The following is a 22,884-nucleotide window of genomic DNA, read 5'->3' on the forward strand; positions in this document are numbered from 1 at the left end:
ACTATTCAGTATTTTTAAACATTGTTTTGAACATCACTGATCTACTATATTTTTGTTGCTCTATTTATTTATAACAATTTTCTATAGTTTATAAATGTCTTCATTTACTTCAATAACATTTTTTTAAATGGCCCTGATCCAACAAAGTATTTAAGCTCATGCGTAACTTTAAGCACTTGACTTTAATGGGACTACTTACTTGCTAAAGTGCTTTGGTGCATCTGGGGCTATATGACTGTATATACACTTGAATTCAGTTTAATTCTTCCTATATTTGTCAGGGATCTTTTGTATCTAGTAAGAGCCACTTCACCTCTTAAGTAGAAAATTTGTTCTTTTATTTTCTTATTTTTTAATCCAAAATTTTGTGTTGGTGAAATGAGCTGAGTTGACAGCTCACGAGACTGAAGTCTTTCATTTATCCCCAGAAAAGATACAGCACAAGCAACAGGAGTGCAGGTTCCCTCCCCTGCACCCTGATTCAGAGAGACCATCTCTAAGGGCAGGTCTACACTATAGCGGGGATCGACGCTCTGAGAACGATCCACCGGCGGTCAATTTAGCGGGTCTAGTAAAGAGCCACCAAATCGACTGCAGATCGCTCTCCAGTCGATGCCTGTACTCTACCCCTGACAAGAAGAGTAAGGTAAGTTGACGGGAGATTTTTCTCCCCTCAACCCCCACAGTGTAGATCCTGCGGTAACTCGACCTAAGGTACATCGACTCCAGCTACATTATTCACATTGCTGGAGTTGCGTAGCATAGGTCGACTTACCACGGTAGTGTAGACATAGCCTAAGAGGGAGAACAGAGCTCAACTTCCATGCTCATTCGATCCTTGGCCTCTTCAACGAGTGTGCAAAGAAGGGTGCATAGGCTTACATCAGCAAAGCACTTATGCATGTGGTTAACTGTAAGCATCTGAATATTCCCATGGGACTTTAAGCACATGGTTGAAGTTAACCACATGCTTAAGTGGTTTGCTGAATGGAGGCATTAATACTGATGGTGTTTCATTGATGTGGATGCCTCTCCTGAGACCACCAGGTTCGGGATTTTAAAAAGTAGGAGCAAACAGAAGTGCCAAGATCCTTACTTTTGCATCCAACTAAGTGGCCTGATTTTTCAAAAGGGTTCAGCACCCAGCGGTTCCAACTGAAATCAGTGGGAGTTGTTGGATCTTCAGCACTTCTGAAAATTAGGCAGGTGCCTAACTGGGGATTTAGGATCTTAACTTTTGGCTCTACTTCTGAAAATTTTCACATGAGCTTGAAATGTTGCTGGCAGAGGGTAACAATTGTCATTATGGCCTGAGCCAGATTCATTCTAATGACTTAGAGGTAAAATATTTGTATTTCCCTGATCCAACCAGGCCCTTCTGATTTGAAATTTCAGGTGAGATACTGGTAGTTTTTACTTGACATAAGTTTACCTTGGAATCAAATTTGATTGTAGTCATATTCTTAGAGAGATCACTTATCATTCAACAGAACTATGTATATGTATAAAATGTAAGTTTTGATAATGTATAAGTTTTTTCCCACCGAAGAGCTTTATGTACCGTACATGTCAAATGGATCACTCAGCATAGTATGCTATCATCCTTTCATTACTGGTGGTGCTTGGAAAATGGCAATCCCAATCCCTGCATCACAAGTCATTTAACATAGATCTGTCAGTGAGGACCTCAGGCCCTCATGTTTCAGCAGATCCCTGCTACGGCGGGAGGCAAGGGATGTGGAAGTGAGGACACTTACCTCAATCCCACGCACCCTTGTTTTCTCAGGCCCTGCGGAAGTCTAGATTGGTTCAGTTTTGACAGGCTGGAATGGGTGGGGAAGAGGTAGGATGGGACCAGTAGCTCCCCATCAGTTCCTCCCATTCAAATCTGCAAATGATGCCACCACAAATAACCTCAAACAGAGGCCACAGTCACTTGAGAGGCTTCCTTTTTATGGCTTGGGAACACAGCTGAGGTGGATTTCAAGAGAGACTAGGGGAAGGGAGATACCCTTTCCCTCCAGCAGATCCTATGAGAGCTGCAGGTTTGGGGCTGGAATCACTGGCTTCTTCAGTGGGAGGCAAGGGCAGGAGCTGGCAATTGTGCCCATCTGACAGAAGAATTCAAAGCAGATTACACAAGCTGAAACTCTGAATTTGACTCTGCTGTGTGGGTTATTCTCACATTAGGGGGGAATGGGCCAGAAGTGTGATGTGTATTTGTCAATTTGCTTAAAATAGAAAACTAATTTCACACCTGTGAGATGAAATACATACTCTGCCTGGTTTTAGAACACAGTTTGTCTTTTGCTATGATAACAGTGTTACATCTACATGCTGCTACATGCCATCTGGGGAATCAACATACAGTAAATCTCTGAGAGAATTATCTTAGAAGTGTAGGACTGGAAGGGATGTTGAGAGGTCATCTAGTCCAGTCCCCTGCACTCAAGGCAGAACTAAGTATGATCTAGATCATCCCTGACAGGTGTTTGTCTAAACTGCTCTTAAAAATACTCAATGATGGAGATTCCACAACCTCCCTAGGCAATTTATTCCAGTGCTTAATCACCCTGACAGTTAGGAAGTTTTTCCTAATGTCCAACCTAAACCTCCCTTGCTGCAGTTTAAGCCCATTGCTTCTTGTCCTGTCTGCAGAAATTAAGAACAACAATTTTTCTCCCTCCTCCTTGTAACAACCTTTTATGTACTTGAAAACTTATCATGTCCCCTCTCAGGCTTCTCTTTTCCAGACTAAACAAATCCAGTTTTTTCAATCTTCCCTCATAGGTCATGTTTGCTAGACCTTTAATAATTTTTGTTGCTCTTCTCTGGACTTTCTCCAGTTTGTCCACATCTTTCCTGAAATGAGGCGCCCAGAACTGGACACAATACTCCAGTTGAGGCCTAATCAGCGTGGAGTAGAGCGGAAGAATGACTTCTCGTGTCTTGCTTACAACTCTCCTGCTAATGGTGAAGCAGGACTCAATTACGCTATAGTCACTCATACAAGTGATTCTGGAAATCCAGTGGAGTTTGAAGTGGGGGGTGGGAGAGAAGCAAGATGGCTATATTGTTAGTATCTATATTTTTAATATTTAGTTTAACTTTTTGTTAAGGGGCATGAAACACTATCCTTTAAACTAAACAAGATTGATCCTTAGGCTCTCTCATTAAGAATAATTTAGATCACAAAGTCCAAATTGGTGTCAAACTGTTCCCCCAACTGTCATTAATGTCATTCCCTTTCCTCATAGTCAATGGCGGATTAGCCACTGGGCCAACGGGGCCCATGCCCAGGGACCCTGGCCAATTGGGGAACCCCAGAAAAATGGGTGTCCCCACGCCCCGATCCGCTCTGCCTGCCTAGTGCTCCAGCCAGGGAGTGGGATCGAAGCATGGAGGCTTTCCCTTCTCTGCCCACTCAGCACCCGGGGGGCAGGTGGGTGGGCAGAACAGAGCAAGCCCCCGTGCGCTGACTCCGCTCCCCAGCTGGAATGCTGGGCAGAATGGGGCAAGCCCCCAACCCTACTCCTGTGAACACCATGAGAGGGGTGAGGGGGACTCCCAGGGGCCCTACAAAACGCTAATCCGCCTCTGCTCATAGTGAGAGTCCAGCTGTATTTTTTTTGTTATATGTGATTTGCATCATGTTATCACAATGATGTCACATAGTATCAGAATTTCAGAAGAATTCCATCTTCAAAACTGTCGGAAAGCAAAGATGTATTGAGAAGAGAAAATACTGAAATTTTTCCATTGTATCTTATTTAGAAATCCCCACTAGATACAAAATAAGGGTTGTTACATCTCAGCCTCTTGAATACAGCAAGGATATTTGGAGCAAGTCTGAATTAAGACTCTAAGATTTAGTGCCACCTCCTGCCTTTCCGGTATTATTAAAAGAAAATGGTACACTTTCTCCTAGTGGGAAATAGAAAGGGTGACTAAAATCATTGCCATGTGATCAGAAAGTCACTTTATACATAGGAAATTTCTTTTTAAAGTTATAAATAGGGTTTCCACTTTCAAATTTAAATGCCACTCAGCAAAAATTTCAGAATAGATTTTGATGAAACATACACCAAAAATACCCCAAATCTTAAATTCGTGCATTGTTGAAAATTGTTTGCAGAGGGAGTCTGTGATGCTTACAGATCTACCATTCTCACTATGCCTTTGAACCCACAAACTCTTACACTTGTATGTAACTTTGCTCACACAAATTGACTTCAGTGGGATTGCTCATGTGCATAACATTACTCACGTGTTTAAGTATTTACAGGATCAGGGCCTAGAGGTTCAATTTCCAGAGTGGCCAGCTTTGATGTAATGTAAGGAATACCATTTTATTCCTAAAATAATAAACCAGAACTTGCTTTAAAATAAACATGGAGGGTCAGGTCCTCAGGTGGTATAAATTCATGTAGCTCCATTAAAGTCAGTACATCTGTGCCAATTTACACCAGCTGATGAACTGACCCAGAAAATGTGGGTGGGGAAAAATGAACATGAACCAGAAACCCCTGCTATACAGTAAAAAGATTGAGAGTTGCACTAGGGTCATCTGGAAGGGGTCAATACAAAGAAACTGCTCTAGTGTACCTAAGCTAGAGTACTCTAACGTACTGTAGCTACCTAAGTAGGCAGAATCTAGCAGTATGAAAAAGCTGAAAGATTGCATCTATCTTTGAATATTGTCACTTGCTCATCAATTTCACAATAGATTTTAAGAAAAAGATACCTTAGTATAGCAGTGAAATACAGAGAAATAGGAGCAAAATCTTGGATGGATTTTGGTTGCTTATGTAGCTACTTACATAAAAATGTCACATTATTTATGTTCCTTAAATTTGATTTGCCCACAATATTACTGAGTACTGACATTTCCAAATATATTGTTTTAATAAGAGCATGAGTCAAAATGATCAGGTAAGTGTATATACTGTAGTAATGAAAAACACCACTCACTACGGTCAGCTTTGAAAATCCATTGTTAATTAACAGCATTCAATTCTTAATTGTTTTTAACAGTTCAGTTGAAATTGTTGACACAAAATACATTGTTAAACGGCTTAATCAATCATTGTAGAAAAATAGAGGTGTTTGATAGGGACATTCTAGTACAAAGTTTCTGTGAAGCTTCCCAGTTGAAAGCCTTGGAGACTTTTCATTTTTAAGCTTACGTTACAAAAATGAGATTTTTTGTAAACTTTACATTTCATACCACATGAATAGCAAAGACCATGAGAGACAGAGAGAGACCTTAAACTTTAAGTGCCCTAGTCACAAAAATATAACTTACCCATGCAGGTGCCCCACTAGCATAAAGTCTATTTTTTTGTACTAAAGGGCACAAAAAGGTTTAAAAACCGCTGTTTTATTGAACACGACAAGCTCTTCTTAAACTGCAGCGATGGATTATAGAATGGCCCAGTAAATTACAAGAGCAAAAAGCAGATTCATCCTAAGAGGAGTTTTTTGCTTTAAACTCATGTACTACAGGCTGACACAGACAGGCTGAGCCCCCCCCCCCCCCGCAGGCTGTGCTTCATTACATTTAGCAAGTACCTTTGCTACGGGGTTCTCCCTTATAAGATTACCTCTGATATGTGACTACTGTTCTCCAATGAAATTTCAGAGTGACTCTTCCCTTAAAACACCTTAAGAAGCACGCATACACCCTGCTCTACTGTGTGAATTCCTTGGCTCTCAAGAGCAGCCTTAAAGACAGGGTGTGCTGTATAAACCATAGTACTGAGCAGGTTCTGACACTGTGTCAGTAAACAAAGGATACCATTGTATTTTAAAAGGGTCTGTAGCAAAACCAGTTTTATTTCACCAAACTAAATGAAAATAAGCAACAAATCTGTAACTACCTGATGAAATCAGTCATCTTGGTGGAGGGGATGAAAATACAGCTTTTGAACAATTGCTTAAATTGTGGAATTGTATGAGTAGCTTCTTTGTGAAAACCTGGTAGGGAAAATTTTCAGAAATAAAGCAGACACAAGGCTTAGCTGTTTTGATTGGTGTGATCGAGGTGTGCAAAACCTCCGCCTGGAGGCAATCATAGCTGTAGGAGCCAAATCAACTCTTAACCACTCAATGAAAATAAAGGATGGGCAATTGTGTTGCAGTAAAAACAGTGTATAGATGTGAAATTAATGTGAAGGATATATCACAGTGCAAAATTTCCACCTGCCCACTAGGTTTCTCCTGAGGTTTTTTCTTCTATTTGAATTTAAAAGCTTCTGTACAAACAAAACCCAAAATAACTTTAAATTCTTTTCAGTGTATTTTTCCTTTCCAGACTAGGCAGGTACAAAAAGAAAATTAAGGCTGCAATTTGTTTTTCTCTTGACTGAGGGAAATAGTACTCTTTATGGGCCAGAGCCAAAGCCCACTGAAGTCAATGGCAGACTTTTATTTGAATTAATACGATTTTATGCACACAGGGCCTGATGCGACAATCCTTACATTGAGTAATACCATACACTGTGAGTCACCCCACACTGAGTGTATTTGAGAAGTTAGGTACTACTCTATGGACCAGATGCTCAGCTGGTGTAAATCAGGCAAATCATCATAGTTCTGGTGCATCAAATCAAAATTATTTAAATCAGCCTGAGGATTTGGCCCAATATGAGTACGGGTGGGAGGGTCCACTCACCTGAAGAGAGTTGTCAGGAGTGGGCTTTTATATGAGAAACCCTGATGAAAATTACCTAGGGCCATAAAGCCTTTTGGGAATTTTCAGGACCAACAAAGTGCTAATGATGTTAACAAATGAATCTCATTGACTACAACTTCAGATGAAATTCAATTCTTTCTTCCCAGACTGAGTGGCTAAAAGTGTTCTCTACTTAGCCTATGAATAACATTCAGAATTTTTAATGGCTTATACTGTTTATATAGAAAACTACAAAGTTTTAATCCAATGGTTTAGGGAAAAAAGTATAGCTTCCCACGGTAGTGCACTTACAGGCAGGGCTGGCTCCAGCATTTCTGCCCCCCTCCCCCCACAAAAAGCCACGATCGCGATCGGCGGCAGCAATTGAAAAAAAGAAAAAAAAAGTCGCGATCAGCGGTGGCAGTTCAGCGGCAGGTCCTTCGCTCCTAGAGCAGCCTTAAATTCGCCCCCGAATTGCCGCAGGTGCCGCCCCTCTCCCTTGGCCGCCCCAAGCACCTGCTTGTTAAGCTGGTGCCTGGAGCCGGCCCTGCTTACAGAGTCCTAGCCCAACATGAACATGCTTTTTATATTAACAGTGTACTAGAGATTCTTGTGTTTTCCAAGAATCTGCCACAGTCTAATTCAGGCTGAACTGCCAAAAGTAGCCAGGAATGGTTTACCCTATAATATTAAAAAAGATAGAATCATTTTTGTAAACAGTTTCACAGTATATCAGTAAGGTTTCAGTTTCTCCACCCTGCCCTCCCCCCAGATTTATGGCTTTTTAGAATCAGTAAAATGATTTGTTAGGGAAACAGTGAGGTCTTCTAAATAGCTGCCAGTCTGGTACACTGAAGAAAATGTTGTGAACTAAAAGGGCCAGATATATAGGGGAGAAACTAATATACTCCAAATATTAAAACAGAAATGCCTATTCAATTTTTTGCATCCCAATATTTCTAGAATTATGTATCTAAACCTACATTAATTACACATCTATGTACATTATTTAGAAGTTCTTTACTACAGTACTTTTGTACATGCTGGGTTTATTACTAAATTTAAAGAGAAAGTAATTACATAAGGCATATATACAGTATCCTGTTGAACTGCAGCTCTTTCTGCTCACCTCGGTCTTAAAGCTGCAATGCCCATTTTCATTGGAGGCATCACATCCTGTTTATGAAACTGTTTTGAAATATATAAAAATTAGAGCCAAGACCCATGGTATTAGCAAACATTAATCACAGTCTTTCCTTTTATTATCCCAGATACTGAGTCTTGCTCCCCCCCCCCCTTTTTTGGTTCCTTTTTAAACACACCTGTGGTCATAAACTTGTATTTATCCAGAGGAAATATGCAATTATTGGAAGGGCAGTGATCAGAGATTTCATCGTATATAAGGGATATTGCAGCTTTAACCCACGTCTTTGCTTATTTTATGAATCTCTTGATTTGTTTGGGCAGGTAGACATTTCAAACCTTAAATATTTCTTTTCTTGTCATCATAATAAAAAAAGGGAAGGATCAAAAAGAAAAAAGAGGTTGTGTGGTGAACCTCTGCTGGTTCAAACTTTGGATTCATTCTCTAAGTTTGCCACGTCACCATTCCTTTCAGTTTGGTCTTCATGGTTCTTTCCCCTCTCTTCAGTTTCCAGGTCAGCATGCTGGTTTAGTTTGCTGGACACAGACCAAGTCAGGGGCAGTTCTGCTCGGCTGGCCATCTCTGCCAGGTCTTTGGCACTGTAAGACGGTGTGTTGGTCTCATATGTTTCATGAAAGCTGTTGTAATCAACTTCATAAAATCCATCCTCCAGCGTGAGGACAGGTGTAAAACGATGACCCCACAGGATCTCGCTGGTTACGTAAGAACTTCGCGCTTGGCATGTCATTCCTGTAAAGACAGAGAAAAAAAATTGTAATACGGACCGAGTGCCTCAAAATGATTCTTGTTGTTGTAGTTTTACATAGCCTTTTGGTTGTACTTAGCACTGCATGATAGGAGTGATATGCCAGACAAGTCACAAGTTCACTGCCCCTCGACAATTAAAACTAAGCAAAAATTCACTGTGTGTCATTTGCCAAACTTTACCTTTATTTTTTGTGGGTATGGTCCACAAAATTCTCACATTTATTTTTTAGTTGGACGTAGTCTTGAATTTCATCAGCAAATAATTCTGAGTCTGCAGATGAATCACAATCGGTTTGCTGAGACTAGTAATCTTGTTTATTTTGTTCCTTGATGGAGGACTTGTGTAACTAACTCTGCCTAGATTAGCTGAAGAACTAATACAAAAACCTTTATTCTGGTTGAGCTGCCCACTGAGAGTCTGACCTAGGGACCAACTTTGTTTTGCCCAAAGGTTTGGGACACCCTTAAAGTTAAGTCACGCTGAACCTCAGACTGACAGTCTACTCAGAAATTTTAGCAAATGTCTCAAGCTTACATTGTGAAAATTTGTGGCATTGGATGAAAAGGACTGGGATAAAAGTCTGCCTTAACTTTTCTTCACCATAAGGCTTCCACTGGGACTTTTGCCCTTTGGAATGCTGGAAGGGGCATCAACCCTGAGGAATCCTATGGATCTTGTTAAGGAAGCTTGGGGAAATCAGCCAAACCAAGTTCAAACTATAGTCCAGCATGTCCTCTAGATGAAAAAATGTCTGGCCACAGTGTAGAGATTTGCTCAGGAGAACCTACCTCAAATCAAACTGACCCGAGGAAGGCACTGTAATAAAGGATTAAGGGAAAGGAACATACTGGTTGTGGTAAGGGACAGGAAAAAGTGTAAGGAATGGGGGATTGAAGGTTACAAAAACATTTTCCCCAAAAAGTGGGATTATGAGGTGATGATGTAGTAGTTTCCCTTAATTTCCACATTATTTGCACAATTTTTGAATAACGGTGGCCATTCAACTAATATAATATGGCAAGAAAACATAATGAGTAGCAAGATCATGTAACTGAAGAACAAAAAGTGAAACTATTTAGGAGATAATCCTAGGCAATAAAAAAAAAAGAATATTCAGTTTGGAGATAATAAAATGCAATCATTAGGATCTCACATTGCAACTCTGCAGGTGCTCCTGCCAGTCAAGTCACTCAGGGAGTTTCAGGAAGTACATAAGCTAGTGGCTGGGTATTTTGATTCTTTCCAGGGATATACAAATTGCCTTAGACAAAATAACATTGCCCCTACCTGGTTTGAGCCTTTTCTCCAAGCTCAAGCAGAATCATTGTTGAGGTCTGAAAACATTTAGTTGACCTCTGTACTTTATCATTACTTTTTATTTTCACTTATATTGGTTGCCAGTAAAAAGACATTTACCGACACTTGCCACACTGTGGTACTTCTGTAGCATTCCCCGTACTTAGAATTGCAAGTAGTTGCAGCATCTCTGCTGCTGCAGGGTGGTAACTGTTGGTGAAGGCTTTCTCGTGATGATTGCCGTACCTCTGTTACCCTTCCCTTTTTGTCAGGAGCAGCAACAGAGGTGCCGAAATATCACGAGAGTGTTTGCTACCCAACAACAAGAAGAGGGATCCTAGAAATCTTACAAGACATCCTGTTCTAGGGAGATTTCTACTGCAATTTCAGTCTAAAGAGGGTCTACTACTTTTTGATAATTTTGCGGTAAGCATCAAACCATTTGCTCATTTGAAATGAACCTCCAGGTATTTGAAGAGTCACCATCATTCATCTGCTCAAACTTCATGAAAACTTCTCTGTGAAATGAAGGGCAAAGTGTGGAGATATGTATTTTTCAATTTGTCTATTACCCAGTGAGTGAAACATAAACCTTCCCTGTTCACCCAAGTGAGGGAAAGAAAGAAAGATTTTTTTTTTTTGGGTCATGGGGTGGGATGTTCTTATGGATGAAAATGAGGTTACTTCATCCAGGTTGCCTGAGACCTTCATAGAGAGTGAAGACCTGAAAACCAGAGACAGGATCAATGAGCAGGGAAACTGATATTCTTTAGGGTTTATCTGCTACTTTTCACTTCTGTCCCTGCAATTCGAGACTCAATCTCTAGAGTTTCTGGACTATGTTTCTGGAGTATGAGCTCTCGGAGATTCTGGGTCAAATTTTGAAAGCAAACAATTAAAAGAAACTGCTTAAAAGAAAATGGCCAATTTTTATGAAAAAAAGAAAAGAAAGAAATGGAGTAGTTATACATGCAGATATCCCCTTTATATATGCAAATCTGAGTTTTTGCAGGCAAACACATGCATTTTTGTGGTCTACACAACTTTGAATAGGTGACCCTGTAGTAGGGTGACCATATTTTCCAAAGGGAAAATGGGACACCACACGGGGCTGGTTCGAGACACTCACCCAAGTCCTGCCTCCCGCCCCCAACAAGGCTGTTGCTGGTTGCTCCAGCCTGCCCCCCCTCCTCCCCCACGGCTGTTGCTGGTTGCTCCAACCCTGCCCCCCCTTCCTGTGCTGGGCTGGCATCCCCACTCTCTCCCCCCATGTTCCTCAGCACCACACTCCACATTTTTGACAACTGGCAAGAGCAACGGGACAAATGCCCATTTTTGCCAAAAAAAGGATGGTTGGGGCAGGGCTTAAAAAAGGGACTGTCCCGGCCAAAATAGGACATATGACTGCCCTACCCTGTAGCATGTAATGTATCTAAACTGATCTCTACTGGTAGCTTTATGTTTAAACTATGATATTTGACTGTTTACTGACATTTGTTTCAAATCATGAGATAGCAAGTGAGGCAGCAAGATTATGCCACTACTACTTCTGCTTCACAAACATTACCATCTTGGGCCCCGACCCTGCAATGAGCTCTGCACTGGCAGATCCCCAGTGCCTACATAGAGCCTCATTGATTTCCATTAGGCTCTGAACTGGAGGTTAAGCCTTGGTTTTTACACTGATAGCAACACAAGTTTCATCTGGAAATGATGCTCTGCACTTTCCAGCCCTAAACTACTTTTAGTGTAAGTGGCTACCAGGGTCTGCCCCAATGACAGCTGTGCTTTTCAGTGGTAGGCAATTCCTGTATATGGTTTGCAGAATGTTTATGGGCCCTTTGGCGTGAAGGATGCAAGTTATTAATAGTAAAATGTATGGAGACTAACGGACTCTCTATTTGCGATAGGATACAGAAACAAGAGGGGTAAAGCATGTGCACTTGGCTTCATCAGCCATGCAGATCAGATGAACCAGGCTGACTGTGATGAGTAATTCTGTTGTTCTGTTTACACATTGTGGAGTGACTGCCGAATTGGAAAGGTAACAAAGAACTAATATAAGGAATTGAAGTAAAATGAACAAATACAGTTGCATAACCGAAGAACCAGAATTTGCAGCTATCTACAGAAAACACTAATGGGCAAAGGTAGAGTTGAATGATTAAAGTGTCCTGCTCATAAAAGCATGTGGAACAAAAGTGGAGCTGATTGCAGGATGGCCATAGGAGGAGAGTTACTCTTGCTTTCCTTGGTATACAATGTATTTAACTGATCTGGTCCATGATAATTTTCCAGACCCCTGCTTAATGAGCTACATTATCATTCTCAGACTTTCTCTTGAATGCCCCCTCTTTCCCATTGTTTTCATCTTAGGGCAAGTCTACACTACAGCGCTACATTAGTGCAACTTCACCGGTGCTGCTGCGCCACTGTAACATGTCTGGTGAAGATGCGCTATGCCGATGGGAGAGAGTTCTCCCATTGGAATGATTACTCCACTTCAGTGAGAAGTGCTGGTGTGGAAAGGGTGAAACTTGCGTGACTTTGTGTGTGTGTGTGTGTGTGTGTGTGTGTGCACATTTTCACACCTTTGAGCAACTTAAGTTAGATCAACTTAAGTGGTAGTGGAGATCTGCCTATAGTTAGTCTGATGTGTCCACTCACATTAGGTGTCTATGGATATGGGTTCAAAGCATAGCAATATTCTCATGTACAGCAAATGTCATTCTGGGATGTATTAGCAGGAGTGTTGTAAGCAAGACACAAGAAGTAATTTTTCCCCTCTACTCCTCACTGATAAGGCCTCAGCTGCAGTATTGTGTTCAGTTCTGGGTGCCACATTTCAAGAAAGATGTGGACAAATGGGAGAAAGTCCAGAGGAGAGCAACAAAAATAATGAAAGGTCTAGAAAACATGATCTATGAGGGAAGATTGAAAAAACTGAGTTTGTTTAGTCTGGAGAAGAGAAGACTGAGGGGGGACATGATATCAGTTGTCAAGTACATAAAAGGTTGTTACAAGGAGGGAGGTGAAAAATTGTTTTCCTTAACTTCTGAGGATAGGAGAAGAAGCAATGGGCTTAAATTGCAGAAGGGCAGTTTAGGTTGAACATTAGGAAAAACTACCTAACTGTCAGGGTAGTTAAGCACTGGAACAAATTGCCTAGGGAGGTTGTAGAATGTTTGTCATCAGAGGTTTTTACGAACAGGTTAGACAAACGCCTATCAGGGATGGTCTAGTTATTATGTAGTCCTGCCTTAAGTGCAGGAGACTGGACTAGATGACCTCTCGAGGTCCCTTCCAGTCCTATACTTCTATGATTCTATGAGTCAAGCAGTTGCAACTGGATCTGAAGAACTGAAGGGAAGAAAAACCTCCATCAAGAGTTAGAGACATTCTGTGTATTCTTAGTAGGAACTGGAACATAGGCAGTCTGGCCTAATGGGCAGAGAAGGTGTCAGGTCTAGTGGGCAGAGCAGGCATACAGGTTGGGGAATGGAAGAGGAGGTCAGAGCCAGAGTCACTGCCAAATACCGGAACCAAGGGGTTAAGTCAGACTCAGGACCAGGAATCGATGCTGAGGACTGGAGTCAGGATTAAATAAGAATGCCAGAGCGCAGGGTTGAGCCAGAATCAGAAGTCAGAGCTGGGGTCAGATACCAAGTGCCAGGGTCAAGGGTTGAGTCAGAGGTTCGGAGTCAGGATTGGTAGCTGATAGTCAGGAGCAAGGTGAAAGAGCAGGAACCGGAGAGAGACAAGGAGTCGGCGTGGAGAAGGAGCAAGGTACGAGCTAGGAGCGAGGAGCAGGAATCAGGAACGGGGCTGGATCATGATTGCAGGAGGTAGCCAAGAGTATGGTCTGATGTGGCAGCACAGGAAGTCTGCGCAATTGCTCGGACAGTCCGCCTGGGTCATTTCCAGGCTTAAGTAGCAGGTATGAGCCAATCAGCTAACTGCAGGCCTTGGGTGCTCCAATAGAACTTCATGTGGGACTTGACTTTTCAGGTTTAGCGAGATGCTGCTTCACCTATCTCCCCTGGTGGCAACGAGGGTGAATGAGAAATCCAGGTCCCCTACAGCCCCTGGCTCTAGCCCTGCCTGTACCCTCAATCCGTACAGTTCTTTCCCTTCTCTAGTTCTCTGTCCACATCTGGATTTTTTTCTGCTTCTCCTTCTCCCTTGGGTGAGATGACCATTGTCTACAAGGGGAGGGAATTTTCTTCTATGGGGAAGCAGCCAAGGGAAAATAGTTGTGATGTTTGGAGGATTTTTGCATTTTTTCCATCATAAGGATGGGGGTGGAGCTGTTGTAGAATCTGCAGCTGATGTATTCATCCTCCTCTGCTTGTAGCATTATTCTTCTTTCGCTGCACAGTGCTGTAGTCTTGGCCATCCAGTGATATGTCTGGAATAATATGGAGGCCCACATCCTCCGTCAAATGTGGCCAGTTGAGGGCAAATTTTCAAAGGGTAAAGGCCCATTCGTACTCAGCCAAAAATGCAAGACAACATTTATGAATGCAATTTTGCACACAGACCTATTCTTGAAGTATCCCAGAACAGCAGCGAGGAAACAGATGCCTTGTCAGCTACACACACACTCACTTTTATCATCCATTAGTTGCAATTTACGAAACATGTAAATATTGCTGTCTTGGACAGGTCACTTCACCTCTCTGTGCCTAAAATGGAGAGAATCCTGATCCACCCCAGAGGGGTACTGAGACTTTTAATTAAATGTTTGTAATGCTCTGTAGTTGTCCCATTTATTTTGGAGGTGCAGCACCATGAACAAAGGCTCCTTTGCTCTGAAGGGCTGTGGCTGGCTCAGTGGAGCATCTGTGGCGTAGGGAAAGCACTCCTCTCTGACTCCCTCTCCTCTGATATCCTCCTACACTTGCCATGTTAAGAACCCAGGAAATTACATACCTCTCAAAAGAATTTTTGTTAATAAAGTTGGTTAAAATCCCTCACTACACAAACTCTTAGAATCAGGGAATGGCAGACCTTTGAACTGTACCTTAATGCCCCCACAGCCTGTGATAAACTCCACATCTTCACAGGGAACGTGCTGCTGCTTCAGACCAATAGAGAAACACACTATTCACCGCACATTAATCGCCCTCACAGTATGCCACAAAACTTTAATTGCGGTCTCATACTTGTGTCAGAAACACACAACACATGACATACTTGGTCAACACAGAATATCTGCTGATGTTGCTGAGACTGTGTTGTGTTATCCTGTTAGGGAGATTAATGTCATCACTCCTTGGGTTAATTTGCTTTCCTTTTTGTATTGTGCTCACTTGCTCCTTCAGCGTCCCATTTGCGTTCTTCACTGAAATTTGCCCAATCGAAAACCCCTGTATGCTCTGTGACAGACCCAGACTGGGTGGGTGCAGGAGTCTGGTAGAAGGAAAACATACTGGACACTGGATGAATAGTTTTCTGTTCCCTGAGTGACCAGGGCAGGGGCTGCCCCAGAGCAGTCAGGAAGGTGCTAGAAGCAGTGAAGTCAGGCAGACTCCATAAGACACCTGGAACCAATTAAGAACTGATTAGAAGCAATCAAGGGAAACAGGCTAATCAGATCACCTGAAGCCCGTTTAGAACCGGACGGGACTAGTTTAAAAAGAAGCTCCTTCAGAGAGGCTGGCTGGTAGGAGCTGGGAGAAAGAAGATGTGTTGTAGGAAGACTGGGAGAAAGAAGGTGCTCAGTGAAAGAGCTGGGAAGACAAGCATGGTCAGGTACCAAGGGGGGGGTGGGGCTAGGAGGCTCCGTTTGGGGAAGTAGCCCAGGGAAGGGCTATAGCTCCGGTAGTATAGGAAAACTACCTGTTGCCGGTGCCATTAGGGTCCCTAGACTGGAACCCGGAGAAGATGGCTGGCCTGGGTTTCCCCCAACCCTCCCCACATCTCTACAAAAACGCTCCTTGAGTAGGAAGACAGGGACTAAAGAGGGCTCTTACACCAAACCCATTGCCTGGCTGATGATGAAGGAGGATCAGTAAGCTGTGACCCTTGCCTTTAGAAGGGGAGAGAGGGTCACAGCAAACCTCTGAGGCAAGCCCTAACTGCCTAGAAGTGCAGGACCCCCCTAGGCAAAGCCAGAGCTCTCCCACAGCTCATACAAAGTAAATAATATTCCCTCTAAAATACACTGAAGAAATACTATTGCATTTTAAGTACTCTCCATTTCCCCCTGCTCTTTCTTTATTGTTGTTTTTAATGCAAGTGTGATCTTTTGCCCCGGACACCAAGATCTGAACTAGCTAAAATGAATGTGACGTTCACAGACGCATGACATTCATCAGCAAACTAACAATCACAATACAGAAGAGCTGGTGTAAGCTGTTAGGAATATATTTTGAAAAGTTGTCTGAGACAGGCTGCTGTGATTGTATAATCTACATCTTTGTGGGCCATATGCTACTTTTGATTCGCAAACACAAAAGGGATTTGTGCATGTGGATTGAGGGCTTAGAAAGTGCTCCCAGTTGTCGTTCAGGTTAATGGTGAGTCCTCTGTGCACTAAAATACAAAGGCAGATTGCTGAACTATAATAGTTTGAGAATGTACTACCTACCAAACCAAGCCAAGTGACAATGTTTTTATAAAGCTTTTCAATAAACATCAGTCTTATTAACAAATGAGATATTATTTTTTGCCCGGTAGAAGTAACTTGTACATACTTAACACGATAGACATATGGTTAGCACTTTACAATTTTTATTATTTGTAAAATTCATCAAAGTAACAGGGCTTATAAATCATGTTCTTCATTCAGCAAAGTAACTATATATTATGAATCAAGTTTTACTCTATCATACTGCAGTGCTACTATATAGCGTGTGTTTAATATTGTTACCCCTTTATCAAGCAAGAGCAGATTTTGGGGTTCTCCGGGTTGGCTTCTTGGAAGCAGAAATTGGTGACACGGAATCAGGGTACTTTCTTAATGTAATTTATTTATTTATGAAATGTGCATGGGTCCTGTGTCCTTGAAGGGAGACAAATCCCTTTTTACAGACCCCTCTATAGAGTTAGAGCTGCCTTGGGCCTCTGTATTCCCTAGGGTCTCTCAACTCTAAATTACTTCAAGTTTTCTCTTTCACCCTAAGTTTACACCTGGGAAGCTTCTCTACCTCAAAGCCTCTCATCTGGGACCACATGGTTAAAAATGAGTCTGGGTATTAACCCATCTTTTGAAAGTAGCTACCTTGCAGTATTAAAAAAAACAACAACAAACCCTGAGACCTTTAACTGCCAGACAAAGGAACGTGCTCTAACCCACATTGTTTGGATAATGTGTGGGTGGGTATTTATATCTTAATGACCCCTAATGGACAAGCCACTAGCACCTTTTGGAATATCAATATATCTGTATGTATGTGGTTATGTCTATAATGTAAACTGTAAAGTAAAAATCATGCTATGAATAAAATCTGTGGGTCTGGTTATTCAGAGGCTGAGCATCAGTAGCTCCTATTGACTTCAAATGGAATTGTGACTGTTCAGCAATCAGGCCCTGTATCTCTATCTGTAACCCTTCATATACAATTATTCTATGGTCATGGCTCCCCAGTTAAGTTCACAAGCCGGGATGCATTATGATCTATTTAGTAGAACTGGTCAGAAAAATTCCAATGAAACATATATATATATATATATATATATATATATATATATATGTTTTAACTAGAATATATATGTATATGTTTATATATATATATATATTTTTTTTGGTCAGAATCTGCTAATTTGTTGAAATCAAAACCTTCTGTGGAGATGTGCTGACAAAGTGCCCCGACCCTAGCTGGTTTCCTGGCAGCTTGCATGCCCACATCCAGGGTCCATTGCTGCAGGGCTGGGAACACCAGAGCTTCCAGGGTCTGCAGCTCTCGTGGAGTATGCCAGGAACACTACCTTGGAGTTTGAGCTTCCAGTGTCCATGGCTCTGTCGCAGCCCCACCATGCTGACTGCCCCAGAGCCAGGACTTTACCTCCTTTTTAGGGCAAATTTCAAAGTTGCTGGTATTCGCTACAAATAGGAATGAAACCAAATGAAGAAATATCAAAGTCCTCTTCCTAGCTCAAATATTAAATGTTAATGTCTCTTCCCTTTCCCTATCTAGTTAAAACACCTTCAGATCTAGAATGTAGGCTATTTTTGAAGCAAATAAGTTGAAATAAAGCAAAGTTATTAACAATTGTTTTTATTGTGTGTGTGTGTGTGTGTGTGTGAGAGAGAGAGAGAGAGGGACAGACTTCTGAGTGCTCTCTAGTGACTAGTTACAGCTTTAAGAGACAAAAACAAAAAGTTACTTCTACTGCTGGCAGCAATTGATGGTTCTACTTTAGTTCAGGTGGGAGAGGCATTTTGAGACATAAGGAGCAGGGTTCTAGTCCTAGGAATTGTATGGCTTATTCAGCAGTGGTGTAATTTGTTGGTAGTAATGGAGTTGTTGAATGATGGCATTAAATATTATTGTGGTTTGAAATTTTGACGACTGTCCAATTTTAATGGGGTCCCTCTACGATGGGTGAGAACAGGGGTCCTGGAGGAATCTTTTTTGCTCAATATTAGATTTTTTTTTAATAAATGAAGAAATCAAGAGACCGAAATAATTAACTTAAAGTTAATTGAAATTAAAATGATAGCTAAAATGTAAAAGGAATGTTTGGAATCCATAAAATTCCTGGGTTTAAAATGGTTGGACATGTCCAACGGAGAATTCCCCTTATGCAGAGGAACTTTCTGCCAGCACAAATCTGGTGGAGGCAGCTCTGTAGCCTCCTGCACCAGTTGTCCCTCTCTACCACTCTCTATCTCCTGGTATAGCAGAGTGTGGTACAATGGAGGAGAGCTCTACTTCGCCCAGTTCTCCAATGGTCAAATTAGAACTACTTCCCTGCAGCTCTCACTTATATTGGGGCCAAGTGACTTCAGACCAAGGACTTGCAACCACTCCCCTACATCTCCCCCAATTTAGTGAGTCTGAGCTCTGATCAGAAATGGGAGAATCTGCCTCATGGCCTTTAGAAGCTGTAGTACTTACGATATAAGCTTATCCCTGTTAGATGAGTTAATTGGGGCAGATCTTAAGCTAGCGTAAATTCTTGTAGCTCTGTTGGCTTCACTGGAGCTAGGTCAATGTCATTACTGTGCCAAGGATGTTCCAGGCTTGGTTCAAAGACTCTGATCCAGCTCCCCCGCCCCCACCCCGTGCTACAAAAAAAAAAAAACCAAACCAAAACCAGAAATGCCAGCATTATCACCACAAAATACTTTTACAAAGGGACTTTCCTAGCCTTCTTTGGAGCAATCTCATTAATTATCTCATCCCACGTTATCTGCCTTGCTTCCAAGTTCTTTATAGAACAGGGGTAGTCAATAGGCAGACCATGGGCCAAATCTGGACAGCCAGATGCTTTTGAATGGACCCCAAAATATTTTTATTTAGTTGTTATTATTTTATTATTTATTTTCTCTGGCGTTTGTACCTTGACTATACTTTGACCAAGAAATCTGGACCTTGACAAAAAAATTAATTGACTCCCTTGGCTGTAGAAATAACCGCCAGATCTCTTAACCTTTTCTGCCCTATGGACATTCTTAGATAGGTCTTGATTAATTTTAGCTTGCTGAAACTCCTTTCATTAGCAGTCATGGTTACAGGCAGACAGCAAAAAATATGCAGTGCTGTTTCTGTGTAAGGGAAGTTTGCATCTAAAGACCTTTTGTGAATGTAGGTAAAGAGATCAGTGGACACCTTCATCCTTGAAGATTTGCTTCCAAAAATTGCTGAAGGGCTCAATCTCATTATCAAAATTCTCAGAGTTTAAATCCTCAGGATAGCTGGTTGCTAAATTTTGTCTCTCTCTCGTTAGGTCTTCGCTGCTGAGCTTCAGTTTCTTGCTTGCCAGAAAAACAAAGCTTCCTTCAACTCCATTGTACTTATGCATCCTGTCATCCAATATTGTGACTGAGATGGCGTTGGCAACCTTTAATTCAAAAACTTTGTCAGGATCTGATGAACTTTTGTCCTTTGCAAGTTCACCTGGCATTAATTTTATCCTTTGAGATCATTTGCCTTTGAACTGCGTGGATATTCCTAATGTTTCAGACTGTGATGCAGCAGCTTCCTTACGTGCAACGAATCCAGAAGACCATAATTCCGATAAAGCATCTCCAAGTGAACTGCGAGCCATTTGAATGCCAAAATCCAGGCTCTGCAATTTTTTGGCTCACAACATTAAGGTTTGATAGGATACCACTCTCAGCCAAAACTAGAAATGAAAACTCTGAAATGTTCACTTGCAAGCTACCAGCTTCCAACTTAAGTTTTGGCGTAAGATTGTTTGAAATCTCAATCTTGTCTTAAAGCGTCAAGAACACACTTAATCTGATTTTTGTAGTGGATGGATTGCCTCAACCTCTGCTGACCATGTTGTCGTGCTGTGGCATTTTAATGTAAGGCTAATATGCTTTTTCAGCACATTCCAACAATCAACAGAAGTGGAAGAGAGGCTAGACAACATTTGAACAATTCCAAAAAATAGAACAACTTGGGGAACAGCTTTGGTGGCTGCTTCTCCAACAAGTTTCAGTGAGTTGGCAGCACCTGGGACAAAAGATGCATACTGATTTACCTGCTGAATTCAATTTTGAACACCTTTGTATGCTGCAGCCATATTAGCTCCATTGTCATAGCTTTGTCCCCTTCAATCAGCCATATTTAAACCATCTTTTTTCCAGCTTCTCTAAAATAACCTCCTATTTTGGTGTGGATATCAATGAAACCTATGAAGCTCTGAACAACTTTTGCTCTGTTTTTCGACATAGCTTAACACCTGACACATTTGTCACATTTGCTTGCACTCCACACCTGTCCCAAACATAATAGAGAAGTATTTAGTTTTCCTAACTTTATCAAAAATAGTCTGCCATACTTTTCTTGCAATCCTACTGAACATTTTGAATTTGATTTGACAAGTGTCACCGTTGTGACACCAACCTTAATAGCTTCCACGTGATCTCCCAATACACTATCAAACCTTGCAAGCTCTTCAAGTAAATCCAAAAAATTACCATTATGAAGCCTGTCTAATTTCTCATCTGAGTCTTTCAAAGCTATACATCTCTCACCTAAGCCCAACAAAACATCCAAGAGATGATGCAAAATATTGTGTTTCTTGTATTGTATGCTTCTGTCAATTGTGCAACTCTCTTCCTACTGTTCTGCAAGTTCCATCCAGTGAGCAATTGTCTTTGTGTGTTCTGCCGAACATTCATGTTTGGCATATTTGATCATTATAGTTGGAAAAAGCCAGTGAACCCAGTTTTATGGTTTGGAAAGGAAGATGAGGAATTTAGCTAGAAAAGCAAACAAATGAAACAGAAGGAGGAAAGAATCGAATTGTACATCTACCAAGATCGCTAGTGTAATTCTCCATTAGGAATTTTGACAAAGAACCATGATTTTAATAGTTGCCTTCTTTTGTATTTGCTAGGTGAAAAATTTTGTTTTAAATTAACAATGGGACTGTTTTCTACCAAAAAACAGCAAATACAATCCATCACTTGTGGCCAAGTAGCTGGATCTGCCTTGTCAGTGTCAAAATTCTGCCCCCATTTTCAGTAATCAAACTGCGTTCAGTATCCATGTTCAGAACAGTTGCAGTAGCAACCAATGGCCAACTTTCTGCCCTGGAATCAGAGACTCTAGGACCCAACAAGCCTGACAAACCCAAATCAAAATCTTCATTAGCAAAGGAAGGCCCAGTAGCGCAAGTTGCAGAAACAACTGTGGATTGTTCACCAGGAACATGGCTGAACTTTGCAAGTTTCAAGAAACTCTGTAGCCTACTCATACTTTTCTGGTCTTCTTTTTCATGGGCCTCCTGTAGATTGTACTGTTGAGCCCCACTCCTGTGTTTTATAGGTATTCTGGGGGAAATCAAGGTTGACCATAAGAATTCACCCACCAAGCTTGTCACGAATGAATTGCTAGGCTTGGAGTGACTGCAGGGTGGGTGAAAGATCTAATTCATAGCTCTGTGAAACTCTGATAGAAATCAGTTGAAAGGTCATAACGTTTCTGTGAAACTCAGAGTTATACCAGGTGAAGCTAACGAGCCAGAGCTCAGGAATGAGAATAAGGTCAATTGTGGTCAAGTGAAGGGAGCAGTTAGAGAAGGCTAGGGCTCCACGACAAAATAAAAGCATGACAAGTAAGTAAAAAAAAAAACAGAAAAAAATGGGGCCCTTTATGGGCCCAGTTCCACCGGAACCTTTTGAATGCCCTTTAGCAAAGCCCTAGACAATGTACATCAGTTGAGAATCTGCCCCAATGCCTCTTGCTGGCAGGGAAGGAAAAGGGGGAGAGAGACCATTGTTGTAGTTATTATATAGTGGGACGCACTCCAATACTACGGCGATGTGCACCAGTGTAAGAACCTAAAAAGACACATGGATAGAACGTTGTTTTCAGTGTGCAACACAATACATATATTTATTGCTGAAGGTTTCCCTTCATGTTTGTTTCATTCTTTTACATGGTGAGCATTTTAAATTAATTGTGATGCTCCTTTGTATACATTTTAATTTTAGGGAGCAACCTTAGTTTAAAGTTAATAAGATAGTTTGGTCTCTTTATTTTATATGCACACAGAGACCATGGAACCACGGCCAAACATTAAATAAGAAGTAGATGGCTGGGCCAATTACCTATAAAGTAAAATTAATTGCTGTGTTATTTCTTTGCAGTTTTAAAATGGTCTTTATAGTTCAGTTATAGCTCTATGTTGTGTAAGCGGAGTAATAAAAGTTGCCAGTAATAAAAGTTCTGTCAGAGAACACACCATTTTGGATACATTCCCTATTGCCTTCCCTTTCCTGACTCATAAGTCAAAACATTGTGGAGAGAGTTGATGCTTTGAATCTTGGCCTTGGTTACTGTGGATAGCCCAATCAATATTTGTGCAAGGGGACCA

At 41.4% G+C, this 22,884-nt stretch overlaps 1 protein-coding gene across 3 annotated transcripts in view; it reads right to left on the reverse strand.

The window, feature by feature from the left end:
• Nucleotides 1-5,537: 5,537 nt before the first annotated feature.
• The window catches only part of KCNJ6 (potassium inwardly rectifying channel subfamily J member 6), a 217,594-nt gene continuing 200,247 nt past the window's right edge, over nt 5,538-22,884 (reverse strand). For all 3 annotated transcript variants that reach the window (XM_054049053.1, XM_054049036.1, XM_054049045.1), the window contains exon 3: nt 5,538-8,567. In XM_054049053.1, the coding sequence (XP_053905028.1) occupies nt 8,242-8,567 (326 nt within the window). In that variant the 3' untranslated portion in view covers nt 5,538-8,241. The remainder of the gene's footprint in view (nt 8,568-22,884) is intronic.

The sequence above is a fragment of the Malaclemys terrapin genome, chromosome 1, assembly GCF_027887155.1.
Source record: "Malaclemys terrapin pileata isolate rMalTer1 chromosome 1, rMalTer1.hap1, whole genome shotgun sequence".
Lineage (NCBI taxonomy): Eukaryota > Metazoa > Chordata > Testudines > Emydidae > Malaclemys > Malaclemys terrapin.